Source organism: Colias philodice, chromosome 12, assembly GCF_061535455.1.
Source record: "Colias philodice isolate Cphi_HAF_F1 chromosome 12, ilColPhil1 Martin Lab GWU primary, whole genome shotgun sequence".
NCBI lineage: Eukaryota > Metazoa > Arthropoda > Insecta > Lepidoptera > Pieridae > Colias > Colias philodice.
The window spans coordinates 5,152,800-5,163,827 of record NC_143097.1 but is presented as its reverse complement, the minus strand read 5'-3'; the positions used below and the strand labels follow the sequence as shown (position 1 = coordinate 5,163,827).

Here is an 11,028-nt window from a genome sequence, read left to right as displayed (position 1 = left end):
TAGCTACCTACTGTTTTTAATCCCTGATCTACATACATTTTCAAATACATAGTTACAATAATGTTAAGTTATCTATGGCTCATTGTGTAAGGTAAATTGATTTAATTGAATTATTATGGAGACCATATATGTAGTACCTAGGTTCATGTAGCATGTCGAAGATTAATTATTTATAGTTTATACAATATATAATACGTAAACAATTGCATAGACATGACTAAATGAATGAGAATAAATATATGAAGTATGAACCGATATTTTAAAATTGACAAAGGTTATTATTTCCAGGTGTTTTTATAGTTTTAATTAGGGATTTTTTTATATATTTTTAATAGCTTCAAAATTTGGACAAAAAACTAATAGGTAAATTTAGGCATACCAATTTACATAAAAGGAGAGGTTCAAATGCTTCAGCACAATATTGCTCGTCTTTCCCATGTTAACGTGTCGGTTGAAGTATATCCAATGAAAGCTCTTTCACAAACACTAGAAAAAGTAAAATCTACGTATACTCTGAAGTTACTCTGCGCTCTGTGAGGCACAGAGGAAACGATGTTATTTCACGAAATGTGAAGAATAACACGTAACAGTAATGAATGCATAATATTTATTCGTATTGATACACAAATTAATATCTATACATCATTTTATTCATCATTTTACGGCGAACTTGCGTTTGAACCTACTAGTTTCAATAAAAACGAAGTTCACGGATACCCTGAAATAATATGGACGAATTTTTCATTTTCGTGTCACCAAGATTACATTACAATATAATTACATTAAAAATGTAATTTTGTACTTAATCTAAAATCCAAAAATCCTTTGTATATCTGAACTGTATTAATTGTACTGCAGTGTAGGTACTAGGTACCGACCACTGCATATAGGCCTAAGCAATTAAAAAAAAAACACTGCACAGCGTAGTTAAATTAATACAACACAATATGTATTAGAATTTACACATAATTATTTACCATTCAATGAACTCCGAGTATCCCATCGGCCATCAGTATTTATGAAAACCTAAAAAATTACGTATGTAGCCAAGTATGTATTTTTCCCACTGGTGCAAGTATTTTTATTTGTTTTGTATGTTTACAGGGTGGTGGTGGGCGGGCGCATGCGTTGGCGGCGCGGTGCTGCTGTGCGCCGCGGGCGCGCTGGCCCGGCCGCACCTGCGCCGCCGCCACACAGCCGCCACATCTACCGCAACCAACCCCGTAAGAAATCATTCGCGTTTTAACACACGTTCTTTTGTAATGCGAAAAGGTTTTTGTAGTGAAACTTCTTCAGTCGCGTTGAGAGTAAAATTTGAAGGTCGCGTCATGGCAATACCGTCACGTGATGGAGTACGGAGACGATTTTTGTACCTATGAATCTTCCCCAAGAAGTTTCACTTCTGATAAGTGTGCTCGGCAAAAACGATTTTTTTTTGTTATCACACCGCTCTTAGCTCTATCCACAGCTCTATCTCAGCAGCCACGGCCACCGCACCCAGCCCCGTAAGAAATCATTCACTTTAACACACGTTCTTGTATTATAAAAAGGTTTTTGGTTAATATCTCGCTGCTGCAATTCAGCCGCCACATATATCGCAACCAGCCTCGTAAGAAATCATTCAATTTTAACACACGTTATTGTATTATTTAAAGTTTTTTTTAATGACGCGCCGCTCTATCTCAACACCCATTGCGTCTGAAACCAACGCCGTAAAAAATTAACATCCGTTCCTAAAGGTTTTTTTATATCACGGGGCTGTATTTTAGCCACCAAAGCAACCACCTGACCCTACCCAAGACAATTTTAATATTCTTATTGGACCAAAAATGTTGGTCGTTACCACAAAGACTATCCCAAAGACACTTAATATTATATAAATTAATAATTTTTATTCGTTATTTTTATTATTTATAACCAACACCCTAACAGATTTTAAAATATAGGTATTCAGGAAGGTAATATGTATACATACATATTTTTTAAATAAGGTTAAATTAAGAATAGAGCTCCGTTGCAATTACGCTCTACATTTGCATTTTCCTTGAAGTACGAGGATGGTTTTTATGTAGAAAAAACGTAAATATGTACCACGGGCGAAGCCGGGGCGGAACGCTAGTATATATATAAAAATGAATCGCAAAATGTGTTGGTAAGCGCATAACTCGAGAACGGCTGAACCGATTTCGATAATTCTTTTTTTATTATATTCCTTGAAGTACGAGGATGGTTCTTATGTAGAGAAAACGTAAACATGTACCACGGGCGAAGCCGGGGCGGACCGCTAGTTAAACATAAAAATTTATTATTGTTTAAATGATAAGATAAGTTTTTATAAGATATTTATATATTATCATTAAAAATTGGTGTAATGAATTCTCACTCATTCTATTTTTATTGATTTAAAGATAACATTTAATTTCAATTTATCTTAGTAATTTTTTAAATACCGTATGTTTTCAATGTATATCTTATATATAAAAATGAATCGCAAAATGTGTTGGTAAGCGCATAACTCGAGAACGGCTGAACCGATTTCGATAATTCTTTTTTTATTATATTCCTTGAAGTACGAGGATGGTTCTTATGTAGAGAAAACGTAAACATGTACCACGGGCGAAGCCGGGGCGGACCGCTAGTTTAGTTATAAATATTAGTGTCGTAGGTATATTGTTGTACATATTTTATGTATTTTTAAAGAAGACAAAAAACATAATCAAAAATCAGAAGCAATGTAGAGTCGTAAAGTCCACTCCAATTTAGAGATGACTCCTGATGACTCTTAATTGAATCGTCTATATCAAATTTATAATATGTACACAGTTATTAAAACAATCTATCTAAGTATTGCTATATTCTTTACAGACATTTAATATAATCTCCATACACTCCACTTTAAAAAAAATAGTACATAGGAAATAGATATTTCTACTCGGGCACTCTATTCTTCTGCGGACTCGGATCAGTGTAATAGCAGTGCAATTTTTTTCGGTCATGTTTTTGGTTGTTACGTACGACTGTCGAGTACAGCTCAATCATTGAGCAATGCCAACCGTCTCGTCTCACGAGCCGACAAAACGCGTCATCGCTTACTATTACAATTATAGGTGCGCATACATAAACGTGTCGGTAGCAGCAATCGAGCTTTATTTACATGTGTGCCACCTCATATGTACACATATGCTACACTCACTATCGTCTAGCGCGACGCACACTCGCCGACTCATCGTATCATCACACCTTCCAATTGAGCACACCAATGCAACTAGACAGACTGTGTACGTGTACGCGTGCTCATTGTACGCCGGCGCTTGGGTGTGTGCGGCGACATCGGGGCAGCCGGTGCACCGTCGCCCGCCCGTTCTCCCCGCTACGCGACTGCGAACACCGCGGCGCGTCCGCGTCATTGAACAACAAGACTCGCTCGATGGCAGCCGTATTACTGCCAATATGAAAAAAAGAGTTCATAGCAACTCTACAAAATTCGCGATAGTGGAATTTATATGTTATCTTTGTTTTATAAATTATTTATTTTTATAGTGTTAATACATTAAAAACTATATTTTATTTATTAGTGAATGATAGTTAATTATTGTAAAAGCGCTTTACGGGTGTTGTAATCTCCGTGTATTGCCCTGTGATTGTTTTGTTTAAAATATTCTAAGCTTTACCAAGCCAAGTTATAATGTGTGTGGCAGTGTTGTAACCAGAAAGCTCGTTTAACCATGATAGTGTAATCGATTCGTTTACAAGTGACTCTATCTGCGTGTCATCGAAGAGGAAACAAGCACAACTCTATCGTCTGTAAAAACATACATCATTGTGGACAACACTGACTCAAATAGTAAGTTAAAACATACATTGATCTTTGATATAAACAAGGAATGTTCATATTTTAATCATAATAGAGACATTTCACCTCGATAACTCTACATAAACATATATCTTTTCTCATAAAGCTTTCGAATTACTGAGGTTAACATAGTAAATATGTTAAAAGAAAGAGGATGATAGCATGTATAAAACGAATCGAGAAAAGAATATTGCTTGCACTGGAAACGAGTGAGGCCCGAGTCGTAGTCGGACGGCCGCGAGACGGCCGGCGGGAGCGTGCCAAGTGATAAGAGCCGCGCCGATAGCGACGTCACGCCCAGACGTTGTTTGTGTGAATTTAAATAAATTTTCATGACAGACAGTTCCGTAATCACCTCTTGCGATATTCGTGACATGCCAACTCGATAATATCTGCTCTGGCAAATATATCGCCCTTATTAATTTGTAACAATGTAATTCCAAATTTCTAAATTTATTTAATTATACAAAGATACATAAAATTATCATTAATTTAAGAATTTTAAACTTTAACAGCTCAACCCACAGGTTTATTTGAATTTTCTAAGATACATACATAAAATAATTTTCATTTCACAATTAATTGTAGCAAGAGAGACTCTACATTCTGGAGTACGAAATAATATTATGAGTATTAAGTAGGTACCTATACGATAAGCTTGATGTGATAAGCTTGAACTGATGGAAATTGTAACTTGGCCATAATAATTAAGTAGAGATAGGGATAGTAGGTGTGAAATTTCATCTTTGGTAATAATTAATATAATTAATACCTACCTTCCTGCACTAACAGGAAATATTATTTTGTTTACGTTTACAAAGAATGTTCAAATCTATAAAGTAAATGAACAAGCGTAAACATTTCCTATTTAAAATCATGTTTATTTATCACAAAGTTCTTATAATGTGTAATTACATGTGCCTTTCGAGTTATAATAATTATAAAATATAAGGAATAAAATATAAAATAACAATATTTAATATTATCTGTTCTTATATTGGGACAATGAATGGTACCATAATGGTATAATAATGTAATGGTAATGGTTTACTTAACTAATACTTACAAATATTTTTATTTTTAAAATTATCTTACACACAAATAAAACTTATCGCTAGGCTTTATAGTCATTGTAACTTATAGCATATTATGATACTTACCTAATAACTTACTAACAAATAAAAAAACATTTATTTATTAGTAAGTTACTTCAAATGAAACAAAAATACGCAATTACACGTTATAAATCGTCCTAAACTTTCATATCTTATCTTTGGAAGGTATGCACGTAAGCATATTATGTAGGTAAATGTTTTTCCACATGAGTACATATCACCCAAACATTATCAGTCGACAGATGAACTTTTTACTATATTTTCCTTGTTTTAGATAATTTAATCTAAGTTTTTACAAAGCTGGTAGCGCAGAGCTCTATCTGCATTGATATTGAGTACTTATCGCCTTTGATATAGTATCGTTCAAGCAATATTGATGTATTAGTATAATGATGCATCCATGTCCAATGTTACCTTGTACTATGGTAGTGTTTCGTAAGATTGTCGAGGACCACATAAGTGAGAGCAGTGTGTTGTGATTTACAGATGCTCTCGGTTCAAGTACCGGGGTGCGCGGGAATGGAGCGGCTGGGCGCGCCGGGGGGACCGCGCCTACGGCACGAACACAGGCATCATCATTCCTCATTGTAAGTAACACATAATATCCATCTACTAGCACTTGAACCTTCTACACCATATGAACGCAAAACGGGCAATGTAGAGCAAAAGGGTATGATTATAATCCTCAGTGTGAATCTTCAGCATAACACGTTAATAATTAATCAACATAGGTATCTGTATATAGAAGTTCTTTAAGTTACAAATAAACTCAAAATATATCTTACTCGTGCACGATTGAATGTTTACAAAGTATTGATCAATACGTACACCTTTAATCTTGTCTAAGAGTAAAGAATTCCCATATTTAAAATAATGCTCATAATCACCTCCTTAAGATCGATCCTCTCGATCATCATCCCCTAGTAACAAAAGTGAGCAACCGCTTAAAACCCTTTTTGAGTGACATTGTCTAGTACCATTTGTACCCTTTCTGAAATGCGAAGAAAAGGTCGCAATAGTATTTGGTTGCCCTGCAGTGATTTTAGTTTAGACGTTCGTATTATGATTCAAATAACAAAGGATATAAAAATGTGTATGAAAATAGAATCAAATACTAACACTTATCGTTATATAGAGATATAGGTATAGTTACATTTAAATATTAATTATTATATACCTAGCTTTAGAGATATGACAACATAAATTAGTGATTAAGTACCGTATACATAATCTGAGGTCAGACGTGCCATTAAAATATATTTTATCAGAAGCGAATTTATTGTTCCAGAAAACTAAGTAGACAAAACACTAATAAAAAAGAACACAATCACAATATGATCTTTAAATTCTTGAAACATACGAATACAAAATAAACGACTATTTAAAATTGTATGAAATTAATATAAATCGAATCATAATACATTATCTACATAGGTATGCAGAAATTTTATAAATTAACAAAATAGAATATAGAACTTATAGATATAACTACGTTTACGTAATAGAGTTACGTGTTTTAATTTCGATTATTTATTATGTGTATTTTAAATACTTTTTATATAATATTCGTTAAATTCTTGAAATGTATATAATTCTTAATAATACGGATAAAAATAAAATATGAATTAGAATATAAAATTATGTATAATATACTTACTGTGATAAGCATAAGACATTTATTAATAGTAGACTTTATGCCTTTTTGCAATAACTGCTTAATAACTGAAATAAATAAATCTGTTATCTGAATAAACATAAATAATTCATCGATTACGTGACTAAATTGCATTTACATCGAAATATAAAATTAAGAAATATAGTTCAGAAATTTCAAAACAAAACAATTACAACCGTACCTAATCTTCTAAATATTGAGTAATCCGGATTTAAAACATCTCTATCATTCCAATCCGACAATAATGTGTTATAGGTACATATATGCATAATTTTTGTTGCCTATTTTACATTAAAACAAATAAATTACGTCCAAAATATACACAGCAGATGTAATGCTATTATAAATCTTGAGCTATATTATTTCACATTTGCAAGTAGTCGACATACTGTTTGTTTTAAATAACCATCATTATAAATGTATGACGTACGTATATTAAATTCTCATTTCGTATACGTATATATGCGTATTACCCGGTACATTTTATAATATTTTACTTGCAAATTATATCGAAGCTTAAGCTGATCTTTTTATAATTTAAATACTTGTTCAAATTCCAGATCTTTTTGGACATTTTTGACTACATGTATGTTTTAAAGTTTTGATAAATATAAATAAAAACGGATCCGTTTTAATGGTATATCGCAATATTTTGTGGAATAGACAACCATTTGGTTAATAGACAACCAGCAACATTATCGTAGTTCGTACTTTTATAATTTTTATTTTACAAAATGTATTGTGTTGTATTATGTTATATTGTATAAAAATGGTTTGGTACAAAATGTAAGTAGATAACATGAGGCGTCACAGATAAGATACACAGCTGTGTGATATTACTTAGTCTGCCCAGACAGAGCCTGATTTTCCAAATCGGTATTTAAAAAAAATAATATATTCGAACAAATCTGCTATACTCCAATTTCTAATACTCTGTATGGAATAAAGCAACACTTATCATCTACAATTAAGTAGTATTTTTTATAGGCTCCACTTTCTTTCGTTTGGCTTAAATTAAATCTCTAGATATTCAGTTATAATCCTTTTAACCCGTTTTAAGTAACGTTATAATTAATTAATAACCGTTATAATTAAATTGAAAAAGGTAAATTTTTGTACATTTTCCTCGTAATATATTGATGCCCTTTCTTATCTTTTCGAATGATTATATTTACAACTTACCTTGATAAAAGTAATTCTCGTTGTCTTCATTGATAATCTTGTGCTAATATATATCATTAAGCTTAATAAATTATATATTAATATCAAACAAATCTAGACATCGCCCTATCTCATTCCTCGTTTCATTCGTGTACAGGGTAGACTATATTGATAATATTTTTCTTAGTTTATATAAAACATAACTACCACTACTATATTTTACACTATAACATAATATATAAACTAATTTATTTCATACTGTTTTATAAATATGTATGTCGAAGTTAACAGTTTTATATAATCCTATAACCTGCAGGCAATCTGCTAAAATAATGTTCTCGAGTATTTATTTTTAATACATATCTCACAATTTGCGTAGTTTTAGTTGTCTTATAGCTCTTATAATCATGTCCACACTATCATAGTTTTAATGAAACTTGTGCTCTTTTCAGGGAATGGGAGAAACAACAAAGGCTGCAGGCGATGGTTGGCCGTCTGCAAGAGATGGTCGAGCAGGAGACGCGCGCGCGGTCGGCAGCAGCGGCGGAGAGGCTCGGCCTGCCGCCCAGCATACAGCTGCCGGACGGCGAGTACGGCCAGGACGCGCACCTGCAATTACGAGTCCCTTATCAGGTCAGTAAGTATTGCACTTCCGATCAATTATGCACGCACCTGCACTTTACATGTCTGGTTGTATGTGTTGCGAATGTATTTTCGATGTTGGACCATTTGTGAAAATATAAACATTTCGTATGTTAACCGTTATTACATATATATTAGATAACCAAAGGTATACCTTACCTACTTATATAGATCTGAGGCTAAATCTGGGTTGTTACTTGGTATCAGTTAGTAAATCTATATCAACAATTAATAGACTCATCCTAGTTCGATATTTGTCGTGTAGTGTAATGTCTTAGTGTCAATCTCTACCTATTGATTGATTATACATATTTATAAAATGAATAATTATTTCGTGAGATGTGACTAACTATGTTTCAGTACCAAAAATGTTAAATTCTTAGTTGGATACCAAAAATGTCTCATAGTACAAACGGTAAACAATTAAATGAGTGCGCAGGATTCTTATCCTCGAATTGACATTCATCTAGAGGCTAGATAAATATTTATTATTTATATTCAGTGAAATATTATGGTGATGTTTAAAGTCAAATTTCTCCTTCCAGCAAGCCGAGCTGACGAGAAGCAGCTTTCAACCTCCGCCGAACAAATGCGTAAGCGACGTGCCCGAATGGGCAGGCGCGGTGGACGCGCCGAGCGCGCGACGCGGCGGCGCGGGCGGGGGCGCGGGCGGGGGCGCGGGCGGGGGCGCGGGCGCGGCGGGCGCGGGCGGCAAGAAGGACGGGCTGCTGCAGAAGGCGACGCGGTGGTGGGTGCGCATGGGCGCGCGGCCGCCGCCCGCCTTCCTGCCGGCCGCCGCGCCGCCGCCCTGCGTGATGGTGCCGCGCCGCGCCGCGCCCTCGCCGCCGCCCGACGCGTGACGTCGCCGCGCCTCCGCATCTCTCTACCATATCACGCTTACATTCCATTATCGGGACGATCAGACTCGCCGGTGTGCCCGCGCGTCCCGGAGTATTATAGACTTGATAATTTATTTATTTGGGACTCGAGCCCCGAGCGGGCCGCGGAGCGCGAACTCGAACGCGTACTTTGTGATATGTGCGACGGGGTCGTCTTGTGACAGTGAGCCGTTCGGCGAGTGAGATACGGCGGCCCGGCGTGGCGGCCGACCGCCGGAAGAAGAGTAACTAGTCTTGATACTTTAATCGGTTTAGAAATAGGAATAATTGTTTCTATTGAAATTTTATGAAACGAGACGAGGTTTCACTGCCCGCTATTTGTGTTATAGGTGTGTATGGCATTGCATAGAGTGTGCGTCCGTGTTCCTCGCACTGTCTTTGAGTTTTGTAAAAACGAAGACTGAAATAAAATAAAAAGTATAACACTTTAAAATCTACATTGAAATATGTTATGTCTTAGCTAAAATTAATTCAAATAGAAACAATTAAAATTATAATATTTAATGAATCTTTCGAATGTAACCTTTGATGATATTGTATATTATGAAAAAGGTCAGTCAACAGTAAGCTAAACGTGTCTTGCAATGTACAGTTTCATATATAAGTAACCTACTTTAAAGTTAATTTCTATCCAACAGCTACAAATCTGTGTTTAAACAACTTTTATATTTATTTATAATTTATAATGATGTATAAAATTAAAATGCATATCAGTACAGTAGCGGCAAGGAATATTAATTTACAAAGCATAGTGACTATTTTATTGTAAATATTGTGTCTAATTTAATACTAGAGTAATAATGACCAACCGCCAAATTATGACGGTCATTTCAATTGAGTGTTTGCTACATTCCATATTTATGTTGAATTATTTCGATACGTACTGTACTTGCTTTTGTTTATCTGTCCTAATCATGCTCACATACATAATATACTCAGACATGCCACCCTTTGCCACCGAACAACTACAACATTATTATACTGACAATAATAACTGATAGTGAGTAATGTTATCAATGCAGATAAAACGCATTAGAGGATAGTCAAAGTCATTGTTTAAATGATATTGGTTGAATTAGTTTTAAATTAAGAGTGTATTTATTATGAGATGTTTTATTCTAAGACTGGTATTTCTCACCCTGCTTGCTTGTTCGAATGTGTTAATATTCTATGTATGATAAATGCATATTGGTGCTAATGCTTTTCCATAGCAATAGTGAAATGTATAAACGTTAAGAACAAAATGTAAGCACTAGACAATCTTATATGTATCCATTTTGTGCTATGTCCCAATATTAACTAATGAAGAGAGTAGGTATGTCTGCAGAAATGTAATAAATATTGTTTTTTTTAATTTTATTTTTATATAAAAGTACGTTTCTTTCATTTTTAATTACATTGTTATTCTACCTCTTCATTGGTAAAGTGTGAGTTTGTGAATAAACTTAAAGACCAGAAAAATATTGTATTCTAAACTGGCATGTATTGCAAAAAAAAGCAAGATGCTAAATTACTTCTTTAAATTATTCACTAAATTTTGTACACCTACTCCTACAATTCTTAGAAAGATAAGGTAGTACAAAACGAAAATGTAGTAAGTTGTAACATCTAAATTTTTATTTATCTAAACAAATTTTCATTAATATATATAACTAATTTAAAATCGGTCAATAATTGATAAGA

At 34.2% G+C, this 11,028-nt stretch overlaps 1 protein-coding gene across 2 annotated transcripts; it reads left to right on the top strand.

Annotated features, from left to right (window-relative positions):
- Positions 1 to 3,316: 3,316 nt before the first annotated feature.
- Positions 3,317 to 9,437, top strand: LOC149483975 (uncharacterized). 2 transcript variants are annotated; one of them, XM_089701492.1, is made up of 4 exons: positions 3,317 to 3,844; positions 5,455 to 5,555; positions 8,257 to 8,437; positions 8,992 to 9,437. In XM_089701492.1, the coding sequence occupies exons 2-4, from the start codon at positions 5,455 to 5,457 to the stop codon at positions 9,304 to 9,306; spliced, it is 597 nt and encodes a 198-aa protein (XP_089557618.1). In that variant the 5' UTR covers positions 3,317 to 3,844; the 3' UTR covers positions 9,307 to 9,437. The 2 variants fall into 2 exon arrangements, with proteins under 2 accessions (XP_089557618.1, XP_089557617.1); XM_089701491.1 differs by having other exon boundaries at positions 3,355 to 3,844; positions 5,438 to 5,555.
- Positions 9,438 to 11,028: the final 1,591 nt, after the last annotated feature.